Below are 26,059 nucleotides of genomic sequence, written 5' to 3' on the forward strand. Positions count from 1 at the left end.
TTATTCGGATTTATTATTTGTATTATCACAGTGCCGAGGAGCCAGGACCCCACTGTGCAGGTGCCGGACAAACACAAACCAAAGGGCAGCCCTGTCTGCTTGCGAAGGTAAGGCCACCCGGTTAGTGCAGGTGGGGAGAAAGCCCAACACAATATCTCTAGGGAGAAGGTGTGAACCGACCTGTTCAGGTCAATGGGGTGTTGGGGCAAAAATGACCATTTCAGTGTCAGCCTTGTTAATTCCCTCACTGCTAATTGGTCTCAGCGGAAACATCCACCTAATGTGAAGTGCTAACCCAGCAGGGGCTGGGTAGACCATTGCACAGGGCGAAAAGAACAACTCTGAAAGATGCAAATATTCTCTTTACTTCTAATAGGATTACTGGTGCAGGAGTGTAGGAGGAGCCCTACTCATGGCACTAGCTGCTGTACAAACCCAGGACAAAAAGATGGTCCCTGCCCCGAGCAGCTTCCAATCTAAGTAATAATTTGTTCTGAGTTTGTACCGCACCTAGCACAATCCTAATCCATAACTGGGGCTCCTATCTGCTACATAATACAAATATCTAATCTAATCTATCTATCCCCATCCACCCCCGTATCATCTATATCTATCTATCTATCTATCTATCTATCTATCTATCTATCTAATCTCTTTAAACTAGGAGCCTGAGAAGTACCTCAAAACCTGTCTTTAGGGGGCAGATCATTCTCAGGGATGTGGTGTGAGGGAGTTTGATTTTTAACAAGACTGGGTGAAATAAAAAAGCAGCTTTTAAACAAACGACTAAGGAAAGTCACAAACAATGTCCATATGCCATTTATGAGTGTTTACAGATGTAGTACAAGGGAATTGCCTTTGGGCGGGTGGGGAGGAGGAGGGATCTCACCGTTTTCCCAGGGAATCTGTGGAATAAATCCTTCAAACTACGTGATAAAATGTACCTGGTTTTGTTTATGGCTGTGTGGAAATTCCCCATAGCATGCCTGAGTCTGAAAATTGTGGTGGGTTTAATATTTAGGTTGGAGGTGGGGAGGCAAAAAGATAAAGAACATGTTGTGGGCTTTTGTGGGCTTTGGATTGAACAGAAGAAAAAAGAAAGAAAAACAGAAAACAGCCAAGGAGCAGAATTCCCCTTTCTCTGCACATGCAGGAACCCCGGGAAGGCCTCATGCTTTGAAATGGCACCTTTAACCTTGCTTCCTTTAGCTGTTTGCATCCGCTGTTACCTTCAGAATAGCTCTTCTAGCCCGGGTCTTTCCCTGAATACTTAGGGGCTCATTCTGCACCGAGGGGCTGCAGTCTCCAAAGGGTTAATGGACGGTGCACTGGAGTATGAGTTCTTACTCCTGGCAGGTATCCATGGCAAAAACCCCATTGATTTCAACGGGGGCAGGGCTAGGCCTTCACTGCACAACTTCCTGGTTCATTTTTTGCTTGAGAAAATAAACAACCAGTTTTCTCAGCCACCGTGCAGGGATCTGGCCCCTGAATCTGCACAGTCACGGAGCCCATGGACACTCCCCGAACTTTCCCTTGACCTGCCTGACCCAACTGGCCTCCTCGGATCCAGCCAGGATCCTTGCTCCGTGGTGGGCTGGCTGGGTGGCTCGGAATGGTGCCCTTGTGTTAAATTCACCCTGGTGCAGGCCCCATGCAGGACCTTCGGTGTCTCGTAAGCCCTGAGATGTGGCTTTGGGGATGGAGGGAAAGAGCAGGTAAAGAGGGGTACCTGAGCCCAGCAGATGCTCTCTGTGGCAAGCCCAAGTAGCCCAGCCCAGGGAGCTGCAAAGTTGGGCCACAGATTAGCATTTAGGTGGAGCAGCCACACAACCCCGTCACCCTGCTCGTGGGGTGGGGTGGGGGCAGGATGCAGGAGGGGGGCTGAGGCTGCTGCTCTAGCCCTTAAGCAATGGGATGGGGTGAACTGAGACATTGCAGGGGCTTCGGCAGCATGGACCTGCTGGCAGGATCAGGGTCTAAGACGTCCCCCTCTCCCCAGGCCCCCGTCACTCAGACCATTAAAACCCTGTCCCAATAGGGAGCATCTAATTTACTTCCAGGCATTTCTCTTTGCTTTTACTCTTGGCAATGATAACAGGCCCTGCAGCTTTCGCTTTTGCTCTGAGCCAGTTTCACATTCAGCTTCTCCCAGCCCCAGCGGTTCCCCACCACCTCAAGAAACTCCCCCCCCCCATCTCCTTAGGATCAAGCTGCAACATGTGGGCTGCAAACATTGCGGGAAGGGGGGTGGGCAGAGAGGATTTAATCCCAAACAGCCTCCCCTGGGATTGCACCATTTAAATAAAAAAAACCCTGGAACATTTCTAGCCACCCAAGTTCTTTTCAAGGCCCCGGACAGAGGGGCTCCTGGCTTTGTGGGACTTCACCTCTCTGGGGCCGAAGCTGCAGGGGGTTTAACATTGAGGTTGCGGAAGCAAAAAAAACCAAAAAACAAAAAAGGGGAGGGGGGAATCAGACTTTTGATGGCTCGATCCCCGTCCCAGGCGGTAGGAGAGGGCGTGGAGGAGGCTTGGATTGGGGTTAGTGAGGGGAACAAAGATGGGGGGACTCCTGGGATGAGGCGAGGGGGCTCCCCTATTCCAGGGCGCCCCCAAGCGCTGTAAACTGCAACCCCCCCGCCCCGCTGCCGTTTGCTCCAGCGAGCCGCTTTCCCAGCACCGCATGCTCCCCCCCCTTGCAGCCTGACCCCTCCCCGGCTGGGGGCTGCGGGTCCCCCCCCGGCTGGCGGGGCTGGCTCTGCCGGGCGGCCCGTGCGATTGGCTGCCCGCTCCCCGCCCGCCCGTGTTATTTTTCGAATATAAGGACAGGCCCGGGGCTGGGGCGCGCTGTAGCCCGGAGAGAGCCGGAGAGAGCGAAGCGGGGAGCCCGGCTCAGCGCCCCGAGTCCTGCCTGGCGCTCGCTGCCCCCGGGGGGCGCTTCCCCGCCGCCTCGCTGGATGCTCGCCCCGCAGCGCCCGGCCCCGCATGCCCCGAGCCGCAGCGCAGAGCCGCCCCCGGGGTCCCCGTAACAGCCCGAGCCCGGCCCCGCAGCGACCGCCCCGCGCCGCTCCGCATGGACGGCCAGGGCGTCCCGGGCGGCTCCAGCCCTGCCCGGGGCAGGAGCGCGGCGGTGAGACCGTCCCGGCTCCCCGGGCTCTCCGGCGGCTTCCCCCGGGGGGCCAGCGGCCTCTTGTCGCCCGGGGTCCTGTCTCCAGTCACCAACCTGACCCTCAATCTGAACAACCTGGCCGGGCTGGGAAGGTGAGTGCCGCGGCGGCGTGCAAGGGTGGCTGGCTGCCGTGCGGGGTGGGTGCATTGTGTGTGTGTGTGTTGCATGCCCTGTGTGCGTGGATGATGTGGGTGCACTGTATGAAGTGGAGGGGAAGGAGAGGATTGCATGCACTCTGTGAGGATGATGTGGGTGCATTGTATGCAGGGTGGGGGTGGATTGCATGTATATTCCGTGTAGTATGTGTTTGACATGCAGACTCTGTTGGTGTGGGGAGGAAGATGACCTGGCTGCTGAATCTGTGGCGGGGGGGGGGCTATAAGTATTGGGGGGGGGGGTGAGGGACTGGGGTTGCCTCCTGTATTTCATATAACCCATGCAGAGGGGGCATGATCAAAACCCCAAACTGCAAAATATTCCCCTCACCCCAAGAGCAGCCCCTGGCCCTGATCCCCAGCTGGGCAGGCCCCAGGGCTTAGCTGGGGCATGCGTTCCCCTTCCCCGCTCCCAAAGAGGGGGTTCCAGAACCGGGCAGAGCTGGGCTGTCAGCCCTACCTGCCCTGGGGGAAGGGCAAATCGCCATGCGGCTCATCCGGGAAGAGCGTGGCTGGAAGTTAACTAAGCAAGCCTGATCCTGACCCCGCTCCAGAACCAGTGAAGCTGCCCCTGGTGTGTCTGAGGGTAGAGACGGGGAGGGCAGTGCCCGCTCTGCCAGGGCACGTACAGTCCTAGACCAGGGTGCACGCACAATCGAGCCCCATTAGTGGTGTCCCGATTCATAAGGAGGGACCATTGTGATCACCTCGTCTGACCCGCTGCGTTCCCCAGGTCGGAGATAATTCCCAGAGCAAATCAGGTAGAAAACCAGCCAGTCTTATTTTCTCTTGCTCAGTGTCCCAATTCTCCAGCTGCGGAGACCTGTTTTAAGAGCCCGGCCTAAACAACCAACCATGGCAGCCCTGCTGTGAGGCACCCTAGGCCCTGCTTTTCCTGAACTCAGTGGCAATGTGCAATCTCCCTTGCACCCTGTGTTGAGGCAATACCTTCTGAGAGCTGGGCCTCGGGGAACAGATTTTTTCCAAGCTGGCTTTGAGGCCAGGGCGGGGGAAGTTACATGCGGTGTAATGCATGTTATTTCCATGCCTTCGTTCAAGGCCCAAATGCAGGGGGAACAGAGCTGCTTATGTTCCTTGCTGTAGAATAACTGCTCGAGTGGGATCTGGGTGGGAGCAGCCCGCTGCCAAAGCTCAGAATGACTCTGCGCAGGAAGCCGCTGGCTCGCTGCGAGCCGGGCCTGTCCTAGCTTCATTTTGCCTGCTTGCTTCCCTTCCAAATGGGCTCCTGGGGAAGGCGAGCTTTCTTCTACCATCAGCTGCAGTCTCGACCACATAGTGCGGTGCTAAGGGGCCCAATCCTGCTCTCCCCGGAGGCACGGGTGCAAAGTTCCCCTTGGTTTCGCTGGCAGACCGTGCCAGCTCCGTCCCCAAATCGATGAGTGAACTGAGTTCTCTGCGCTGGTTTCCATGTGTGCAGTTGGTAGGGACGTACAGCCACGTACCCGGGAGCAACCTTTGGCCCTTCTCCATTGAGCAGGAGGGCGGGTGTCCAGGATCCTGCTCCACACAGCAGAGTAATTTTTTTCACCTCCGGGGGGAGAGTTTGGGAAAGGAAGGGGTGAAATCCTGGCCCTGTTGAAACCTCTGGCAGTATTGCTTATGGGCTTCTGGATAATTGCGCCGTGGGCCAGATCCTGATTCCAGTGGTACCACAGGCAATCCCCCCTTGGCTTTGTTGGGTCAGGATTTGACCCTAACTCTCGTGGTATTCCCCCCCCTAGATCTGACCCCCAGGACTGAGCCTGTGATGGTTGAATGTGGGGGTGAGATTGGGGGAGTTGTTGTTTCTCATAGGGGCGGGTTGATCAGCGGTATGTGCCCCAGGATGCTGTCTTCCCTTCGAGGCTGGCAGGGCTGTACTTTTCAGGGAAGAGAAAGGGGGGGGGTTTTCTTGCAGCCTGAGCCGCTGTGTCTAAGCACATGGCCTAGTACAGAGAGCCTCCTCCAGAGCGGCAGGGTGAGCGGAGACACTGGGCCAGCTGCCTCCTGCAGGTTTCGCAGGAGGAAGCCTGCGTTTGTGCCAGCCCCTCGGGCAGAGAAGCCAGTGGTGGTGAGGGGCTGGGAGATGTTTTCACAAGCCCCTGAGGTTCCTACTCCTCCTCATTTCAGCCCTCTGCCCTCAAAGGACTCCTGTTCTTCCAGAACTACACAGTGGGTCTAATGCACTCCTGGTGCTAGCCCGGCCCCGGCAGTGGCCTTAGACTGAACAACCATATTCACTCAGCTGTTTCTGAAAATCCACCTTCCTTAACGGCTATTGTGAGGCTTCGTTAGCATGTGTAAAGGGCTTTGTACATAGGTGTACAGTGCCCTGCTCAAGCAGTTCTAACAGGGCAGGTCCCGGTAAGGCATTTCCAGGTGGCAGGTGCTGTGGAAATGTTGGACCAGACCCTTCAGGGGGTATAAACCAGTGTCCAGCTCCATGGAAATCTTTGATATCCAGTTTATGCAGCTGAGGATCTGCCCTGTTTTAATCCTCTGGAGATGGATGCTCTGCCGCAGAGTCCATCTCTGACTTTGAGCAAATCACTTCCTCTCTGCCCCCTGGCTTCGCATATCTAAGTGGAGATAAGGGGCCTGCCGCAGGATTATAAAACACTTGGAGGTCCCTGGAGGAAGGGCGCTAAACACCATTATCTCTGGCTCATAGCTAACGATCCTTTCGAGCTCCCCTGCTAGCTCCCCCCCCCCCCCGCCTCCCTCTGAGGATCTCCGGGCTCTGCAGGTGTGAGTGACAGAGCCCAGGATGGCTGGCGACAGCTTTATGCCCATTTTACCAATGAGGTGGGGCTGGTGTCCAAGATTTTCAGTTGCCTCGGGGTGGGCAGGCGGGGCCTCTTTTTGTTTTTTTGTTGTGTCGCCCACCTGAGGACTCAGCACCTCCTGAAAACCAAGCACTGGGTGTCTCAAGTTGGGCACCCAAAATCAGTGGACACCTAAGAAACCGTAGGCCTGAGAGACTCGCCCAAGATCCAGGGACTCTGTGCCGGGGTCGCATAAGAGAAACCCAGGAGTCCTGAACCTCGCTGCCTTGCCAAACCGCTGTGTGTCCCCCCTGCCTCAGCCTAGGTGGGTCATCGTGCCTCTTGCTTTGGCTTCTTAGTAATTGTGTTCTCTGCCCCCCCCTCCAGTCCATATGACACCCCAAAGAGGAAGAAGCTGGGGATCGGCTTCAAGAGCGAATGGTCTTCAGTGTCGCAGGACTCCGTCTCGTCTGAGTCGTCGCAGGACTCCGGGTGGTCCGAGTCTTTGGATTCAGGTCAGCACTGCTGTGGTGTGGGGCCACTCCCTTGGCTTTTGTCCCTGGACGCTGGGGCAGGGCCAGGTCTCCAAGTGCAATTGACTTTTGGAGAGTGTAAGGGGGAGGTCTCCCATGTCTTTGTACCACTTCCCCACCATGCAGTTTGCTGTGCTGGGCCTCTCAGGCCAAGCATGCCGAGGCCTGGACTAGCGTGGAGGGGGTACCGTGCTGCAGACCGGGTGTGAGGAGCAAGCGGCGTGGGCCCGGGGGGAGGCCCAGGACTGGCCCCGCAGGAGGCTGTGGGTCAGGGACACTGGGAAGCGTGCTTACATACTGCCTGCCTCTGATCCGTGCTGTCCGCAGCTCACTTCCACGTGAACTAAATTCCCTCCCCTTTAAACAGATCCCGGCTGTGTCTGGGCTCTCCTTTGCTGTCCCCGTCGTGGGGGGAACATCTGCTAAAGAGACACTCTTCCATTTGGCCCTCTCTCCTCCCTGTGGGGAGAGCCTTCACTTCCCTTCGGGAGCTTCCTGCAATGCTTCCTAAGGCCCAGAGCCTTGCTAGGGTCCCAGGTCCCCAGCCAGCGAGGGATGCTCTGAGTGCAGGGGAAAGGATGCCTAGGAATCCAGTCCTTGCCTGATTGAATTACGATGTATGGACTAGGGACGCAGTTAATCCCCCCCCCCCCCCCCGCCCCACCAGCTGGGTTTTGTTTACACTATTATCACTAAAAATGATCTGGGTTGAGTGACCTGCCCCCTGTTTGAAATCTCCTCTAAAGTCCCACCTACATTTAAGCCATCTGTCTGGAATGGGAGCACTGTGTGTGTATGGGGGAGAAGTGAGGCTGACTTGCCTTTAAGTTATTGGCCATTCCCAGATAAGGGAAACCTTTTATGTGGTGGAGGGGTGTGTGATTAAATCAATCCCTCTGGGAAAAGGCAGCAGCTTCTGGCACCTCCTGCACTGTGGGCTCTGGGGGGGAGCTGCAGTCCAGCACCGTTGGCCCAGGGGGGAGTTTGGGGCGGGCAGGGCTTGGAATCTGGGAAGCCTTCGTTCTGTGCCCTGGGGAGAGCGAGAAGTAACTGTATGTAACAAGTTTCTTTCCCTATGTGGAGGGCAGTGACTGCTGCAGAGCACAGGGCATCAGGACTCCTGGGTTCAACTCCTGTTTCCGGGAGGCAGTGGGTCTTGTGGCTGCCCATGGGGACTGGGAGATAAGACTCCTGAATTCTGTTCTCAGCTTGCCACTGACTTGCTGTGGGCAAGTCGCTTCCCCTGTCTATAAAATGGAGATGACACTTGACTAATGACCCGGGGGAGGCTTAATTTAACCTTGGAAGGAATGGCAAGGGCTAGTGTGCTTGGTTCCCCTAATCACAATGAACTTTAAATCCATCTCCGCTTGGCTTGCGGGCAGCTTGGTGGAGAAGTCGGCAGACCTGGCAGTATCTGCCTTTCACCCTGCCGCCATTCACCTCTCCCCAAGAGATGAAATATATGTGAAGGAAGCTGAGGTTTTGCACCCTTGCTGCTGCTAGGCCCCCACCTCCGTTTTCCTAGGGACTTATCCATGGGTGTTTCATTTGCACAGGAGTTGGGCTGGATTCCCCTGGACAGCTGGACCCAGAACCCTTTGAAGAAGTGTAAGTTAATGTCTCCTTTTCCTTGTCACTTGGCCTGTTGGATTCCACTTAACCCTGGAAAAGAGGGAGCTACAGTATAGCTGGAGTTTTAAGGGTTAATGTGGGAGTTTGGGTACATCTACCTTGTGCTGTGATCCTAGGAAGCCTTGCTAAGCAGGGACAGGCCTGGTTAATTCTTGGATGGGAGACACCCAAGCAAACCTAGATGCTGCCCAAGATGGTGTTGGTGACTCAGGACTGGTGCTTTTCTCTGGAAGGCAGCACTGAATCAGTGCATCGCTTGGGGGTGCTGTGCTGCTGGAGATGCCTGTTGTCAAATCAGAGGTGAATTTGCTCATGGCCTTTAAAGTCAGGGCACTTTTTGCAAACCCTGTTTTGAAGTAATTCCGTTCTGCCTCCCAGTATCTCCCCCCATCCCCCATCAATTCCTGTCCCAAACAGTTGCATGAAGTGTTGCTGTGCACTGTTAAACAGCTTCTGTGCTCCAGCCCAGAGGTGGCTGCATTTCAGTAGTGGGGGAATTGACTCCTGTAATCCAGTATAAAGTGAAGTTGTAATTGGATCTACTTTTCCAAGGATTGTCCACAAGTGAGCTTAATCCATTTTTTGGAGAGCGGGGGAAGAAGCCAGGGAGGAGGAAGGGGTGGATTGTTTATCTGAGTCCAGTGACTAGCTCCAGCCATGAAATTTCATGCCCTGTGAGATGTAACTAAGCCGACCTAAGCCCTGGTGTAGACACTGCTAAGTCAGCAGAATAAGTCTACGGCCTCTCAGAGAGGTGGATTAACACCAGCGGTGGAAGAACCCTCCTGGCTCTGAAGAAAGTGTCTATGCGACCACGGTTGTCGTGTTCCTAGCGTAGACATACCCACAGACAGAACTGGTGTTGGCTTCACTTCTGATGCTGCATCCCCAGGCCTTGCTGCCAACTCTCCTTGTGTTGATCGCTGGTGGCCAGGGTATCCGTGCACAGACGAGGCCGTTAAGGGACAGCTGGCATCTCTCCAGAGCCATCTGGCACCTGCGGTTCAAAACGCTGCATCGGCGCAGCTGGGCTGCTGCAGCATTTTAGTGAAGACACTCTACGCCGACAGGAGAGCGTAGTTAATCCCCCTCCCCGAGAGGCAGTAGCTGTTCTGGTGAGAGAAACTCTCCGATCCACATAGCGCTGTATACACAGCGGGGTTAGGTTGGTGTAACTACATTGCTCAGGTGGGTGGATTTTCACATCCCTGAGTGATGTAGATAGACCGCTGTTGGTCTGCAGTGTAGAGCAGGCCCCAGGGGCTCCCGGGCACTGTTGAATCTGGAGCTCAGGCTTTCAATAGATGTATATGGGCAGAGGGTTCTTTCTAGTCCCTTTGAGATTTGAGCCTGGAAATCGGTGTTAGTTATTCCATTCTGGACATAGGCTTTTGTTTTCAAGTTGAGCTTAAAGATCTCTGTGCGGGATGGCCGTCTGTTACTTCACTGGAGTTGCGTCAGCTGAATACTGGGATGAAGGTATTGAGCAATTAGGCCTTCTGGGCTGTGGCTATTGGGGTCTGAAATCTTTCTTGGAGTTCAGAAACCAGCTAGCTGTAGATGGACCACGGGCCAGGTTCATCCCTTGTGCAACTCCCCCAACGGACTGAATCGGCCTCTGCTTCAAACAGAACTCGGCAGAATCGATTGCAAACAGGAAATCGAAGGCAGCGCTCACGAAGGTGCTTTATGTCACCGTTGCTGGGCCAGATTCTGGTTACATGGGTGTAAATGTGGAGTAACTGCTCTCCCAGGTGCAAATCCATTGACCTCCAGAGTCCTGGACAGCATCTCCAAAATTCCTTCCCGGCTGGGTTCAGGTGTGAAGGCAGTAAAAGCGGGAGGGGATCTTAAACCCATCACCCCAGCCAGATCAAGGAGCTGTGGTGGTCTCTGTGGTCTGCTCTTTCTTGCACTGCAGTTTGCTGCTGCGTGGGGCTGCCTGAGTTCCTGTTAACAATTGTCTTGGGCGTGGGGTGCCACCGAGGATTCTTGGTAGCTCTGCATTTGCTCTCAAACGTCCTTCCCCTTGAATGGCTCAGGATTCCTGTTGTGGGTGGGGGCCGTTCTGAACAGGGCCACTGGAGATCTGGCAGCGAGCGCTAGATGCTGCATGCAGGGAGAATTCTAGACTTTAAGGTCAGAAGGGACCATTACGATCGTCTAGTCTGACCTCCTGCACAACGCAGGCCACAGAGCCTCACCCCCCCACTCCTGTAAACTCTCAGGTGTTAGAGCTGGGGGGGTGTTTAGTCCTGCTTGAAACAAGCGCCAAATGCTTCACTCTGAAACTGCTTTGCACTGGGGTCAACAGCTGCACACGCTGGAGGCCACGGGTGAGTCAGGCCGAGCCGGGCGATTGGGGACCCTCCTGGGCTCTTGGAAGCTCTATTGTCAATTTTGATTGACATCTGACATTTTAAAAAAAGGCGGTTGCATCTGGGCAAGCGGCTGCTCTCCTCCCGCGATCCCTCACTCGCCCTCCTCGCACCTGCTCTGACGGTTTGGGAGGAGTTTCCCTCCCCCCCGACAGATGTGCTGGAGAATGTGTAACTTTGGGGTGGAGGTGAACAGATGGTTCCTGGCTCCTCTGCCCACATGCCTGCACTCCCTAAGCGGGCCAGCGCGAGCTCCCTTCCAGCGGGAGCCCCCTGGGTCACCTGGTGATGGGGGGTGGTGGGAAGGTTGCTAGGCAGGCTGGAGGATTGAATTCCACAAGGGAGAGAGTCCAAAGGTTGCAGCCCCCCCACTCCTCCTGTCTGGAGTGAATTGGGGCTGGGCACATTCTTCCATCTGCCTGGCATTGGGGGGGCCCCCCTCACCCACGTGCTGAGGGGCAGCCCCCTCCCATTGTGCTGCCACACTTCACCCCTCCCGACCAGCTGCTGAGCCCCGGCAACCTCTCCTCCCACCACGGGGCCCATTTACATACAGGTGGAAAGCAGCCGCTTCGGGCCAGTTGCTATAGAAATGCCCCCGCTATCTGGAGCCTGGCTCTGCAGCCCAGCTCACAAAAGGCGCTTTTATTGGCTTTCTTTCTGGGAGAGCTTTGTCCCCGGCTGGCTTTAGGGAGCCCCCCGCCCGCGCCCCGCCCAGCCAAGCTTTGATTTAACTTCATGGGAATCAGAACTAGGTCAGCAGCAGCAACTGCGGCTTCTTGGATTGTTGTTTTCCAAGACCACCCTGTTGTTCAGAGGGCGTTTAATTAATCCGTGCTCCTTCACTCAAGTGGCACGACACGGCTCGTGCACGCAGGGAGCCAGCGTTCCTTTAAGACCCTGCCCGCACAAGGGTTTAAACCTGGCTGACCTCAGCTGTATTCAAACATGGCTTAGCCCCACATGCAACCAGGGCCCTAGTCTGTATGTCGGGGCTTTGAGATCTTGCAGGCTGACAGGCACAATGCAGGACGTGGCCTCAAATTTTGCAGGCTTCTGTTTTTAGGATGCGCAACTTGGGACAGCCTAGGTCTGATTTCCTCCCCCATCCCCCCACATAAATATGCAAACAGTCTTTGGGGTGCCTGATTTCCCCCCCTGAATTTCGTCTGAAGTCACTGGGTGCACAGCATCCCGCAGGCCCAGATTCAGAGACACCTGCAATCAGTAGCCACTCTCAACAACCTTGGCTGTTATGACCTTGAGCAGCGTGGGACTGGAACCCAGGCATCCGGCCTGTGCCGTACTCTAAACACACCACCATCCTTCTGTTATGCAGCTTCCTTGGCTTGCTTGTGGGGCAGGAGGTGTTTGAGGGGATGAAGGGAAGCAGGGTGGTGGAAGTCTGACCCATGGACCTGATCGCTTCTCAGTTACTTTGTTGCTTTTTGGAGCTGTCCGGAGTGACCGGAGACCCACTGTCTCCTCTCCTTTCACCAGCTGGGAAGCCGTGTTGGGCCAGATGGCTTAGTCTCTGGGTGCGTGGAGTACGGCGCTGCTCCCTAGGCTCCTGCTTGTGGAGTGAGCTGCTGAGTGTGAGGAAGGGTAGCCGAATTGGGCCCAGGAGTTAAAACGCCTCCTTAACCTCTCCCTGGGCAGTCAGTGCCACTGTAAGTTGGCTCAGATGCAGGCCCTTTGCTCGTGTTAATGTGAAGGTAACACGCAGCTCTCCTCCCTCTCCTCCTGCAGCTTTGAGAAAGCAATTCTGGAATCGGGAAGAGTTGTCAAAGGGTAAGTGCATTGACCTTTCTTTCCCTCTTTGTAAAGGCTGAATTTTATCCTTCGCAGTCTCTCCTCCCTGTGCTGCACCCCTACATGCATGCTGAACCCAGGGAAGGGAAGGGCCAAGCTCTTCGGTGCAGATCAGGCTGTTTGGATTTTATTTCCCACTTGTGATAGGGTCGATCGGGTCCCAAACAAACCTCTGGCAGCGTCCAGCCGCTGACGTAGAGCCCACATCCATTGCTGTCCTTTGCAGTGGCTGTTTGCCCTCTCGAGAGCTTTTCTCCCATCTTGCCATGTTCAGAGCATCAGTCGCTACAGGGAGAGGCCTTAATGCCATGTCCAGACCGCTGAGCGGGTCGGGGAGCGGAGCTGCGCTCACAAAGGCGGTGCCCGTCAGCACGGAGCCCGGTTCTCATTCACGCTAAGGCCACTTTCCGCCGCTCCCCTCACGGAAATACTGAGTGTGACTGCAACCCCATTCTGTTCTGAGAGGCCTTTACGCTGCCGGAAGGGTGCAAAGCAGCCTTAATTTGTGCGTAGGAGAATCAAACCCACCTGTGTAGATTACCCCTAGCGCTGCCCCTCCTGTACAACAACCTGCACAGAGATTTGCTTCCCCTGCCCTCACTTGTGGGAGGGTCACTTGTGAGAGCTAGTCAGCTGTGGGGTTGCCTGCACCAGTCAGTTCTTGCAGGGTCTCTTGGTGGCTTTTGGGGCCTGAGTGGGAAGGGGAGGGTGGGTTCAGGATGGCACAGCCTCTGGAAGGGGTTGCTGACCAACACCTTTTCCTGCTTTGTCTTTTTAGCAACAGATTCCCCGTCCGGAGGATCCACTCCCTGCCGGTGAGTTCCCGTCTCCCCTCTGTGGATCTGATCACAAGGCCGGAAGTGCCGGCTTCGGGGAAACCCAAGGGTGACAGCTACTGACCTGCTGCGGCCAGGGTGGCTGGGGCTGGCTGGATGCTGTGCTGGCCAAGGAGATGAGCCCACGGCTGCTGGCCCATGACAGAGGGGAGGGATTCAGTGTTTTGGGGGTTCAGCTCATCCCTTAGGGGGTGAGTGCATTGCTACTTCCCCGACCCCCCAGTTTTCCTGTGTCTGGGCTAGAAGTGTCCGTAATGGGCTCTGAAGGGAGCAGCATCCAGCACACATAATGGGTCAGTCCCCTGTCACGTGCTTGAGTGGGGGAAGAAAGAGCCCCCAGGTGCTGCGTTGAAGTGGGGAAATAGGTGACCCACTGATGGCAAACCTGTGTCAGAACCGTGGACCCTGGAGAGACCACAAGAATGGCCAGACTGAGGCAGACCAATGGTCTATCAAGCCCAGTATTCTGGCTTTTGACAGTGGCCAGTGTCAGGTGCCCTAGAGGGAATGAACAGAACAGGGCAATTATCGAGGGATCCACCCCCTGTCGGCCAGTCTCCACTTGTAGGGAAGGGCCCTGAATGGTGGCGGGAGCCTGTGTGGCAGCAGGTTTGATGATCTCTCCCCCTCTCGTCCAGGAGAGGCTCCTGGGCACCAGTCCTGCCCTGAAACACATTTCCAACGCCAAGGAGTTCAGCAGCCTGGAGACACATGAATGGCCCTCGCGCCGGAAAGAGAACAAGGAGAATGTGAGTCGGGAGGCAGAGAAGGGATGGACTGGGGATGTGACGGGGGAGCAGATTTCAAGAGCTGTCCCAGCCCCACCACTGAAGGAAGGAGCAGGGTGGGCTTGTCCCTTACAGCCCATTCCTTGGGGCCGTGCCCCATCTAGTTCCTGCTGGATTATGAAGGGGTCTTGCCTTCTGGAGATGTTCCCAGATACTGAGCCTGAATTCTCTGCTCAGTTTCATCCCAAGCCTCTTAGCTTCAGCCCCTTCAGCCCTCCAGCGGCTGCCCCTTTCTGATCAGCCTGACCCTCCCATCTCGCGAGCCCAGAAAAGGGCTGGTCTCAGGCAGGTGGGACTTAGCCCTGGGCTTGTGTTGCCTCTGTCCTTGGCAAACCATCGTGCCTTGGCCTGGGGAGAGCCGGTGTGAGTGGCACAAGCCCTTCAGTGTTGGTGACTGAGTCATGTCCACTTAAGCCAGGGCTGCGTCCTGCTCGGATGGCGTGTTGCTGGCAAGCAGTCCGAGCATGGGTGGCCCAGAAGGGCTGGGCAAAATGCCTGTGAAGTGCATCCCCGGTCGGGTAACGTTCAGGCCTTTGGCCTTCGCAGGTGGGGTTTGTATTTAAGATACCGCTGAGGCCCACGAATCACAGCCGGCTTCACCCTTTCGATGGGAGCAGCGAGAAGGACCCTTTTGCACAGAGACCAAACTCCGCCCCGGACCTCCTGGTGAGCGCGGGTCTGGGGTGGGGGATGGGGGCGGGATAGGGTGTGGGGGGGTGTGCATGGCTGTAGTGGGGAGGTCTGGAGCATAGTGTGGTACCAGCTGCACGTAACACCTGCTGTTAATGTGGTGATGCCAGGACCCGGGATCCTGCGCCCGTGAAGCTGATGCAGGGTCCCTCTTCATGTTAATCCCTATCATCTGCATAGCACCTGGGCTGCCGTGTGGACCGGGGTGGAGATGTGTAAATACAGAAGCTACCCATGGCTGAAATGCACCTGCTTCTGGGGCAGGGTACAGTCAGTGTCTAATAGTGACTGACTGTCTGGGACAGGAGGTGAAGGAGGTACCAGGCCAGGATCTGTCCCTTGCTCTGGTTACTTTGCACTGCTCTGGCAGCACCCGGCAGGCAGCAAGCTAGCTCAGTGCTTTGGGATCCCTACAGGTGGCCGTGACTTTGGGTCCACGTCTCATGCCATGGCTTTGCACTTCCTGGTGGCTTGTCCCCCAGTTGCACGCCTCCTTTGTCAGAGGCCTCCTTCAGAGCCCCACATCACGGCAGGTCCCGCAGCCAGACGGCTCCCGCTCAGTCTGCAGCCCCCAGGCACGCTCTAACCCCTCCCCCTTCGCTGTGTGCTCCCCAGTGTGGCACCCCCGAGAAGGAGAACATGGGGATGGAAGCTGAGAGCCCGGTGAGCCTGCGCCGCTCCTCCCTGACCTCCTTCGTGACCGACGAGGAGGATGATGGGTTTATGATGATCCTGGACGAGGAAGAGCTGAAGGTACAGCGTGCGTGTGGTCATCCCTCACGGCTCCCTAACATCCTGCGCCCCAGCTGCTCCTGCAGGCTGCTGGATCGTAGCTTGGGGAGCACTGGCTTCGGGAGCTAAGCCTCGAGCCTGTGCTCCCATCCTGCTCCGAAATGGAGCACAACCCCATCCCCCTGGCTCATGCGCTACCACCCAGCCCCTCGCTCCTTCCTGGCCTCCCTCAGGCAGGGGATGCGCTGCCCTCTTCCCCGGGCTGTCTGACGATCCACCACACTCAGTCTGGATGACCTGCCAGTCCCTCCCCTGTACCTGGGTGATCTCTGACTCCAGAATCACAAATGAATGTTCATGGGGCAAATATAGCTAGCAATCTGCAGAGCGCAGGTCTTAGGGAAACCCTCCGGCCCCTGCTGAGAGCCAGAGAGAACCACAGGGTCTGTCTGGCTCCTGCAGCCCCTCAGTAGCTTGTGATTTGCCAACTCCTGTCTCAGTCTCCCTGCCAAGAGGGGAGGATGGGATGGGGCTGGTGGGAATCCATTGCCTCATTCTTGGTGTGGATTGCCCTGATCCCGCTGCCTCTTTCTCAGAGCGATGCGGACGTGCCGCCGGGGATGGAGAACCTGCTGACTGCCCCACTGGTGAAAAAGGAAGGTGCTGATCTGGTATGTGGGAGCCTGGTGCAGGGTCGGGGCCTCTCCTTTCAGGGAGCTTGCAGGGGGTGAAAGGTGCCGGGCGAGCCAGCCTGGAGACCGTGCTCCCCTTGTTCTGAAGGGGTGCCCGTGTGCTCTCTGCCGACGACTGGCCGTCGTGCTGGGGTCAGTCTGAGGCAGGCCTGCTGGGAGGCCTTTCTAGAAAGGCAATTGATGTGCAAGGAGCAAATGGGGCAGGGTTCTGCACCTCATTCTCCTCCCTGAGCCCCACTGACACCAAATCGGAGTCGCTCCCCCTCCCGGGTGTGGCTGGGAGCAGAATTGGGCCCGTGGCTTCTTAGTGTCTCCTAAACCAAGCGTGAAGCCAAAATCGGTGTGTCTGGGTCAAACTGCCCCCCCTGGGATGTGAAATGGGGCAGACTAGACCTGCCCCTCCCAGGCCGCAGCAAACGGCTGCCCTGCCCTCCATGTCCATGGGGGAGCGAGAGGCCAGAATGAGGCTCTAACCACGTCTCGCTTTTGTCTCTGCAGAGGTTGGTGAGACGCAGCAAATGTCGCCAGCTCTTCCGGTCCCCCTCCATGCCCAGCAGCATGATCCGGCCTATCCTGAAGCGTCTGGACAGGCCACAGGACAAAGACACTCCGGTCAAAACCAAGAGGCGGAAGAGTGTGGCTGGCACCCCGATCGAGGAGAAGGCGGAGGAGCCGGTAGGTGATACAGAGACGGACTTGGGGCCAGGGACATCTCCCTCTCCATTCCCTGGCTCCAGAACCTCCCAGCCCAGGGAGGGCTGGCTACTAGACATACGGGGGTATGCTTTGAGATCTCCCTTCTCCTCCGCCCCCCCAAAGCCTTCAGCAGGAAATCACTAGCTAGGGCTGTACTGTAGGCATCTGGAATGGCCCAGCCGGCCATCGGAAATCAGTGGGTGGTAGGGGGAAGCCTCTTGGCTAGCTCCGCCATGTCATGCGTCCTTCTCTCCCAGCGCTGGAACATGGGCCCCAGCACCTTGGCAGTCGAGGGGCGCTGTCCCTTTACATGGGAGGTGTTTTCCCCATGCCCTGCTCCTCCCAAATCCGTTTTTCTTCATTCTTCCCTCCTCCTGCTGTCCTGGGAGGAGCCAGCGATTCTCTGCTGTAACCCAGCTGGAATCTCCCACCTCCGCATAGCCCGCAGGCGCACCAGCCTGTCGCCCACAGACCACAACGCGAGCTGAGCCCCCACAAGGGGCAAGGAGCCACTAGGAAAATGGGGCGGGTGAGACCTAAGAGATACGGCCGAGAGGAGTCTCTGTCAAGCGCAGTTGCAGCCCTTGTGAGCCTGATACTTGGCTGCCGTGTGTCCTCCCTGGCACTCCCGCGGAGCGGCTGTGAGACGCTCCCTGTGTCAGAACCGTGCTGTCCCTGTCTCTCACTCCTGGTGCAGAGTATAAGGAACTTCACCACATTCAAGGCACTGGAGGAGAGGGATCCAGACCCACAGACTTCGATAGGGCTGATAACATGAGTTAAAGGCTGCAGGCTTCTTGCCTCTTTAGATTCTGGCACCCCCATGTGGTAAAACCAAGATGGACCAAACTGAATTAACCATATAGCTGCAAAATCTGGCCAGGATTGGTGATCCATGTGTCTGTGCTGGGAGCATAAAAGTCGGTGATCATAGTCTTTAGGGCCAGATTGAACAATTACCAGGGTTGTGGTCGATTTTTCCATCACTGACAATTTTTGAATCAAGATGGGATGTTTGCCTAAAAGCTCGGCTCTAGGGATTACTGTGGGGCAGGTCTCTGGCCTGGGCTAGGCAGGAGGTCTGACGAGATGATCATGATGGTCGCTTCTGCCTTGCAGTCTGCGGAAGCATTCTCGTCCTCTTGTCTGACCTCCTGGCTAGCCCAAGCCAGAGACCTCCACCCCGGGTTCCTCCGCCCAGAGCTGCTAGCTGCATTCTCGTAGAGAAGGCTCTCTGGTATGGATTTGACATCCAGCCTCGGTTTCCTCCTAGAAAGCTCGGCTGTTGCGCTCCAGGTCCTTCTGCCATGATGAGATTGAGAACATCTTGGATAATGACCACCGAGAACTCATCGGGGACTTCTCAAAGGTATTGGGGCGGGGGGGGGAGAAGGAAAACCCCTTCATACTAAATCGACCAAAATGAACCTCCCCCACCCCCAAAAGCTATTGAAACCTTCCCCAGGCTGTGTTGGAAACCCAGTAGCCGCCTGCCCTTGTGTGGGCCGTGAAACGGACTAGACGCCGATGTGAAACAGACCAGTCGAATGTCCTTGTCCAAACGGAAAGGAATGCCTGTTTGTTTGTGAATCGTGCCTGGCATGTTACAGACAACACAAGGGTGGTGGATTCTTCTGTCTTGCCCCTTCCTTCCACCTATGCCAACTTTATAAAAGCGACCAGATCAAAATGGCAGCTGCTCATGCCAGCTCCTCCCCAGCTGTACAATTACAACAGGAGAGAGGGCAGAACTGGTCCCACTTTGGGATTTCCAACCCCACAGATGAACGATTGGTTTGAAACAACTGTCTGCCTTGGAGTGGTAAAGGAATGATTTCTTTTGGTCTTAATGAGTCTTATTAAAACTCTTCTAAAAATGTAACCTTTGCCCCCCAAGTGAATTCATAGTGCCCCTTTATAAAGTTCTGATCTGAGGTATTGGGAATGCTGGGAAATGCTCTAAAAAACCATCACCATCACCCCAGCTCCGGATACATTCCACAAGGAAAGAGCTTAACTTCAGTCGCTAACTGCTCCTTTGTTGTAGGCCTATCTTCTACAGACTGTGGAGGGGAAACATCAGGACTTGAAATACATCTCCCCAGAAATGGTAAGGAGGCAACTGATCGTGACTAGGGCTGCAGGTTTATCACAGTGCAGTAAAAAGTTAGACACTGTGATTTCTTGTTTTGTCTGACTTCTGTCTGACTTCCTGCAGGAAGGCTTGGAGTGGGTCCCCTGCCCTGTGTGGAGGGGAGCCCCTGGGGTGGTGGGGCAGATGGACAGCAAGCCCTGCTCCACTGTGTCCTGCAGGGATGGGCTCCGCTCTTCACTCTGGGCATTACAACCTGGCGCACGGGGCTGCAGCATCACTCACTCAATCTCGCATGCGTCACTGTCCTGGCCCTAATGGAGGAGTGGCAGGGCCAAACTTGAGTGGTGCTGTGATCCCGTGTTGTAGCTTGGAATGGCCGGAGCAGGGACCCAGGCCCGGGGTGAGTGTGGGGGAGGTTTACTTTCCAGCCTCTCCCTCCCCCAGCCTCCCGTCCTCCAACAGGCTGGGATTAGGGTAAAGGTGCTGGGGCAGAGGGTGCTGCTGTGGCTGGCTGGTGCCCCCTCATTTGCAATATACCTGTGACTTGTACTAAATCTGGTCCGTGACTTCGCCGTGACCCCCTGCAGCCCTCACTGTGACCATCAGCTGCTTAGGCCTGATTCTGCAGCCCAGAGTCTGAACTCCAGCTGTTTAGCCTGCGCGGTGGCAGGAGGGCCAGGCCCCGGGGAAGCGGGGGCTTGTTTAGACCAGCGGAACAGCACAGTCCTGCATCAAGCGACCGTGTGCTTTTCTTCTTTCCGCTGCAGATGGTGGCCGTACTGAACGGCCAGTTCAACAGCCTCATTGAGAACTGTGTGATCGTGGACTGCCGGTATCCCTACGAATATGAAGGAGGTCACATCAAGGTCAGAACCGCTGCCTTGTTTGTCTCTGTTTAACCTTGACAGGCAGCATGGCCCAGTGGTGTGAGCACAGGAGCCAGTGCCGGGGAGTTCTGCTCTCCTCCGTCACCCCGGGGTCAGTCCTTCAAGCAAAAACAGTAAAATGTTTGGGTGCCTAGAGTTTGGCACCCAAACAAGTGGGATGATTCTCTTCAAGATGCTGAGCTCATCGGAACGGCCATACTGGGTCAGACCAAAGGTCCATCAAGCCCAGTATCCTGTCCTCTGACAGTGGCCAATGGCAGGTACCCCAAAGGGAATGAACAGACAGGTTATCAAGTGATCCATGCCCTGTCACCCAATCCCAGCTTCTGGCAAATGGAGGCTAGGGACATCATTCCTGCCCATTCTGGCTAATAGCCATTGATGGAGCCATCTTCTATGAATCTATCTAGCTCCCTTTTGAACCCCGTTATAGTATTGGCTTTCACAACACCCTCTGGCAAGGAGTTCCAGAGGTCAACAGTGCATTGCATGAAAAAATACTTTCTTCTGTGTGTTTTAAACCTGCTACCTGTTTCATTTGGTGGCCCCTTGTTTTTGTATTATGAGAAGGAGTAAATAACATTTCCTTATTTACTTTCTATATACCGCTCATGAGTTTATAGACCTCTATCATATCCCCCCTTAGTTGCCTCTTTTCCAAGCTGAAAAGTCCCAGTCTTATTAATCTCTCTCCTCCTACGGAAGCTGTTCCATATCTCTAATCATTTTTGTTGTCCTTTTCTGAACCTTTTCCAATTCCAATATATCTTTTTTTGAGATGGGGCAACCATATCAGCACACAGTATTCAAGGTGTGGGCGTACCATGGATGTATACAGAGGCAATTATGATCTTTTCTGTCTTATTATCTATCCTTTTCTTGATGATTCCCAACGTTCTGTTCGCTTTTTGGATGGCCACTGCACATTGAGTGGATGATTTCAGAGAACTATCCACAATGACTCCAAGATCTTTCTTGCGTGGTAACAGCTAATTTAGACCCCATCATTGTATATGTAGAGTTAGGATTGTTTTCGATTGTGCATTACTTTGCATTTATCAATATTCAATTTCATCTGCCATTTTGTTGCCCAGTCACCCAGTTTTGTGAGATCCTTTTGTAGCTCTTCACAGTCTGCCTGGGACTTGAAGTTGTGAAGGCTAGGGCTATAACCAGGTTTAAAAGAGAACTGGATAAATTCATGGAGGTTAAGTCCATTAATGGCTATTAGCCAGGATGGGTAAGGAATGGTGTCCCGAGCCTCTGTTTGTCAGAGGGTGGAGAGGGATGGCAGGAGAGAGATCACTAGCTCATTACCTGTTAAGTTCACTCCCTCTGGGGCACCTGGCATTGGCCACTGTCGGTAGACAGGATACTGGGCTGGATGGACCCTTGGTCTGACCCAGTATAGCCATTCTTATGTAACTATCTTGAGTAGTTTTGTATCATTTGCAAATTTTGCCACCTCACTGTTTACCCTCTTTTCCAGATCATTTATGAATATGTTAAATAGGACTGGGCCCAGTACAGATCCCTGGGGGACACCACTATTTACCTCCCTCCATTCTGAAAACTGACCATTTATTCCTACCCTTTGTTTCCTTTGTTTCCTATCTTTTAACCAGTTACCAATCTGTGAGAGGACCTTGCCTCTTACACCATGACTGCTTATTTTGCTTAAGAGCCTTTGGTGAGGGATCTTGTCAAAGGCTTTCTGAAAATCTCTAAATATACTATATCCACTGGATCTCCTTTGTCCGCATGCTTGTTGACCCCCTCAAAGAATTCTAGTAGATTGGTGGGGCATGATTTCCCTTTACAAAAACCATGCTGACTATCTCCTAACAAATTACATTCATCTTTGTGTCTGACAATTTTGTTCTTTACTATAGTTTCAACCAGTTTGCCCAGTACTGAAGTGAGCTGCCAGGGTCACCTCTGGAGCCCTTTTTTAAAATTGGTGTCACATTAGCTCTCCTCCAGTCATTTGGTACAGACACTGATTTCAATGATAGGTTACAGACTACAGTTAGTAGTCCTGCAATTTCTCATTTGAGTTCCTTCAGAACTCTTGGGTGATACCATCAGGTCCTGGAGACTTATTACTGTTTAGTTTATCAATTTGTTCCAAAACCTCCTCTAATGACACCTCAATCTGGAACAGTTCCTCAGATCTGTCACCCAAAAAGAATGGCTCAGGTTTGGGAATCTCCCTCACATCCTCAACAATGAAGACCGATGCAAAATTCATTTGCTCCTGCAAATTCCCTTCACTTGAATGGGGGTACAGGTGCTTAGTGGGTTTGTGGGCACTGGACAAAGATCCCAGGAGCATACAACAATGGTGGATGCGAACACTGCTGTTGGCAATGGGTCGGGGAGGGGAAATGCTGGTTGTGTAGCATAGTTCACCCATTGCACATGCTGAGTGATGAGCAGTGGCGCAGGGAATCAGGCCCTTAAGCCCTCTTGTTTCTTAAGACCTCAGTGGTCCTGTAGGGTTTTACACCTCCTGCTGCTTCTCTGGGTCAGTGAGAAAGGGGATGGTCTTTCCTGCTGCCTCTGACTTGGAAATGCCGTTTCCTCCAGGGGGCTGTGAACCTGCCGCTGGAGCAGGACGTAGAGGACTTCCTGCTGAAGAACCCCATCGTCCCGTTCGACGTGCAGAAGAGGGTGATAGTGATATTCCACTGTGAATTTTCTTCGGAGAGGGGTCCCAGAATGTAAGTGGGCCACAAGCTGTGTGGGAGCTACACGTCCTCCCAACACCCTTGTCTACCGGCCACAGAGGAGGGGGTCTCTGTTTAGACACTAGTGTACTTAAAAGAGCTTGAAACGATGTAGCTGCAGGGGGTTGTTAAGGACCCAGTTTGACTGTACCAGTCAGGAATTGTTTGAATGATCCCTGGCCTAGCGATGCCATCCCACCAAATTATAGATCCCAAGATGTTGGGACGGGTACAAAGCGGTTAATCCGTCCCTGAGCCATTGGGTCCCCAAGAAACTTGTGTGTTGACAGATCTACCTACAAGACTAAATGATAGACAGTTGCCTCCTGGATCTAGGCTTCCGGAGGACTCTGTTGTCCATTGACTCGCTCTGTCTGGCTTATGGTCCTGTAAGCACTCCAGAACTGCGGTCTTTCTGTCTGAGTGCAATAGCCTGTCTTGTTGGGAGAGAACCGAAAGAATCCGCGCTCTTGACCACTCATGGCCTGGGTGAATCCCAACTCTATGGTTCTCCCTGCAGCTTCCACATCAGGCTAAATCCTTCCTTCCGGACACTGGGCCTGACCCTTCTCTAACCAGCATAGACCCGGAGCGATGCCACTGAAGTCTGTAGCTGATTGAGGGATTGTGCAGTGCTGCTGTCACATTCGGGCTATGAAATGCAGCCACCTCTAGGGTGGAATGTATTTGGGCCAAAGGTGCTATGGAAAACGGTGGGCCAGATCCTTAGCCCAATGTACATTGACCCAGCTCTGACTTCAGAGCAACTAGCTAAGGATCTGGCCCAATCATTCCATGGCACAATGGCATTCAACGCAGTCCCTTGTGTGCGCAAAATTGAACAGGGTCAGATGATCTTTAACCTCATGCTTCTGTGTCTTGAAGGTGCCGGTTTGTCAGGGAAAAAGATCGGGCATGCAATGAGTACCCCAACCTACACTATCCCGAACTGTACATCTTGAAAGGAGGATACAAAGAATTCTTCCCGCAGTACCAAGTAAGTCATGGCGGAGTCTTCCTGTCAGTGAAGTGTGTCTGTCTGTCCATCCCAGAAGCACTACCTTTGGCTGGGGGCACCCACTGGTGCAATGGGAAGCATAGCCGAGTATGTGACTAAGGCTTGTGTTACCTGCTCTGAGGTTGGCAGATGCCAGGTGGCAATGGCATGCACCAAAATACCTTCCCTGCCCCAGCGCATTCACCCTCTGGAATGGGGACAGCCAGTATCCTGGAAGCAAGAGGTTCCAGGGTCTGTTTAAAACCTCCAGATTTTGAGCCTCTGCAGAACCTGCAGCTGAGTGCCGCATAATGGCAGAATAAGGGGACCCAGAGAGCGGGACGGGTCTTAAAGTGAGACTTAGAGAAGGGAAGTGACTCACTGTACACAGACTGGGGGAGCTTGAGACACAAGAGAGCTGCATTTCCCCTCCCTGGGGACTGGGGCATGATGGGGTCTGAGGTCATGGTTGAAGGAGAGGCCTTGTGAGCGGGGCTGGTGGTGACTGAGTCCATGGCAAGTTTAAAAACCAAATAGGGGGATTTCCAGGTGGCTGCAGGAAGCCAGCAAAGGAGCCAGTGTCTCTGGGTGGGGTTTGTTGATTAGCCTGTGAAGGGGACCAAGGACAGGGCCAAGAGCAGTCTGGCTGCAGTGCCTTGGGACCTCCTGGCATTGTCACCGGTTTTAGACACTGCTGTACATCTGGCCGCTCTTAGCAGGTAAACCAACAGCTGTTCCAAGGGGCTCTTGACTGTAGCAGAGTTGTGGGTGGGAAGGGGCTCAGCCCTGCTTGGGGTCACCCTGGGGGCGGTTGGCCATTCTGTTAACACGAGCCCTGTGCATCTGTCCCCAGGCGCACTGTGAACCTCGGGACTACCGTCCCATGCACCACGAGGACTTCAAGGAGGACCTGCGGAAGTTCCGCCAGAAGAGCCGCACGTGGGCAGGAGAAAAGAGCAAGCGGGAGCTGTACAGCCGCCTCAAGAACTTCTGAAGGGGGACAGGGTGGGGGGGCCACAGGGCGACTGCCACATGCATTGAAGAGAGACTTGACACACCTTGCCGCAAGGCTCGGGCTGGTTCCCAAGGTGAGAACCGTTCTGCTAAGCCAGTTTCTTTGGACACGGTTGGAGATCCATCTACTCTTTGGCCAGGAAGCCATGGGACAGAGTAACACATGCACATACCTCCCGTAACCGCACATACCTCCCATAACGACAGAACTGTGTGGCGCTCAAGGGCTTCCGAATCCCCTGGGCTAGTTGCCCTCTCCATGCTGTGAAACTCCTACCGGGGGTAGGATTTGTAGCTCTGACATTGACCCAGATCCTCCACGAACGTGTGGTTGCACTGGACATAGAAGCTAGGCTGGATATTTCAGGTACCATGCGAGGGTCGGCTGACGCTGTCCAAGTCTGCGTGTTTCAAGTGCCGACTGTTCTCTGACCTGGTTGGTGGGATCATCTTTCAGTATCTGCAGTAGCACCCGCACTGCCTTGAGGAGGTGAAAACCAGTGCGCTGTCGAGCATCCACCAATTGCTGCAAGAGGTGTGAGTGTTGCATCCGCCCCCTGCAAGCTGTCCTGAGTGTGGATGTGTGTGTCCACAAGCTGTTGTGCCTTCAGTCTCTGGAAAGGTTAAACAAACCAAATGCAATCGGAAGCTGACTCGGGGGAAGGTCGTGCTTGACTGAGATCTTCATTTTGGCCCAGCTCAGTTTCTTAGGCCTCCTGGAGCCGCATGGCCCTTGGTGCAGCGTGGATTGCTGTCTTAGCCAGGGACGTTGTTTGTCCTTTTAATCTTACATGCATTGTTTAAATCATGGCCAAGAGTGGGAATGCTCCAGGGGCGGGGTGGGGGTGTTAAAAAAGAAGGGCCTTGGGGTCTGGGGGAAAGCTCCAGGATTAGCCAAATTCAGTGCTGAAAAAAGCTCTGCTAGACAGGCACCCCAGTGCCTTTTTTAATCTGCTCTTGAGGTCAGAGACGGTTCCCTTAACGCCTGCCAGGTCACACCTAGAGTGCCTGTTTGTGGCACAAGGTGGAAATACCAACTTCTACCTGAGGCAATGCTGCTGGGCAGGACTTGTGACGTGACTGAAAGCAAATCCTGTGAGGCGCCTAGATCAGAGGGTAGCGAAGCATCCAACCTCTGGACTGCGGCGGTCCTGCTAGGCTGCAAAATTGCTTGCTTCAGGGGACCTTGGTTAGCCTAAACTGGCCACTTTATCTCCCTCCTAGGGGAGGTGGGGAAGGCTCTGCAGCCTGAGGATTGGCTTTGCTTCCTCCCTCTACATCACAATGCTCAGTTCATGGAGGCAGCAGAGTCTGGTGGTTAGAGTCGAGCCTGGGGAAGTCAGGGCCACCTTGGTTTCTTGAGTTAGGCTCTGGGCCGGAGTCTCCTCTTAATTACAGGTGTAAAAACCCAGTTTAGCTCCGTTGACTTCAGTGGGGTCAATCCAGATTTTCAT

At 54.6% G+C, this 26,059-nt stretch overlaps 1 protein-coding gene across 1 annotated transcript; it reads left to right on the top strand.

Moving 5' to 3' along the window:
- The first annotated feature begins 3,063 nt into the window (after positions 1–3,063).
- CDC25B (cell division cycle 25B) lies at positions 3,064–25,452 on the top strand. Its single transcript, XM_074951981.1, has 16 exons — positions 3,064–3,263; positions 6,479–6,606; positions 8,184–8,235; positions 12,387–12,428; positions 13,228–13,264; positions 13,924–14,034; positions 14,620–14,739; positions 15,379–15,516; positions 16,092–16,166; positions 16,686–16,862; positions 18,157–18,252; positions 18,931–18,993; positions 19,746–19,844; positions 22,455–22,588; positions 23,480–23,591; positions 24,445–25,452. The coding sequence occupies exons 1-16, from the start codon at positions 3,076–3,078 to the stop codon at positions 24,583–24,585; spliced, it is 1,713 nt and encodes a 570-aa protein (XP_074808082.1). The 5' UTR covers positions 3,064–3,075; the 3' UTR covers positions 24,586–25,452.
- Positions 25,453–26,059: the final 607 nt, after the last annotated feature.

The sequence above is a fragment of the Natator depressus genome, chromosome 4 (genome assembly GCF_965152275.1).
Source record: "Natator depressus isolate rNatDep1 chromosome 4, rNatDep2.hap1, whole genome shotgun sequence".
NCBI classification, from domain to species: domain Eukaryota; kingdom Metazoa; phylum Chordata; order Testudines; family Cheloniidae; genus Natator; species Natator depressus.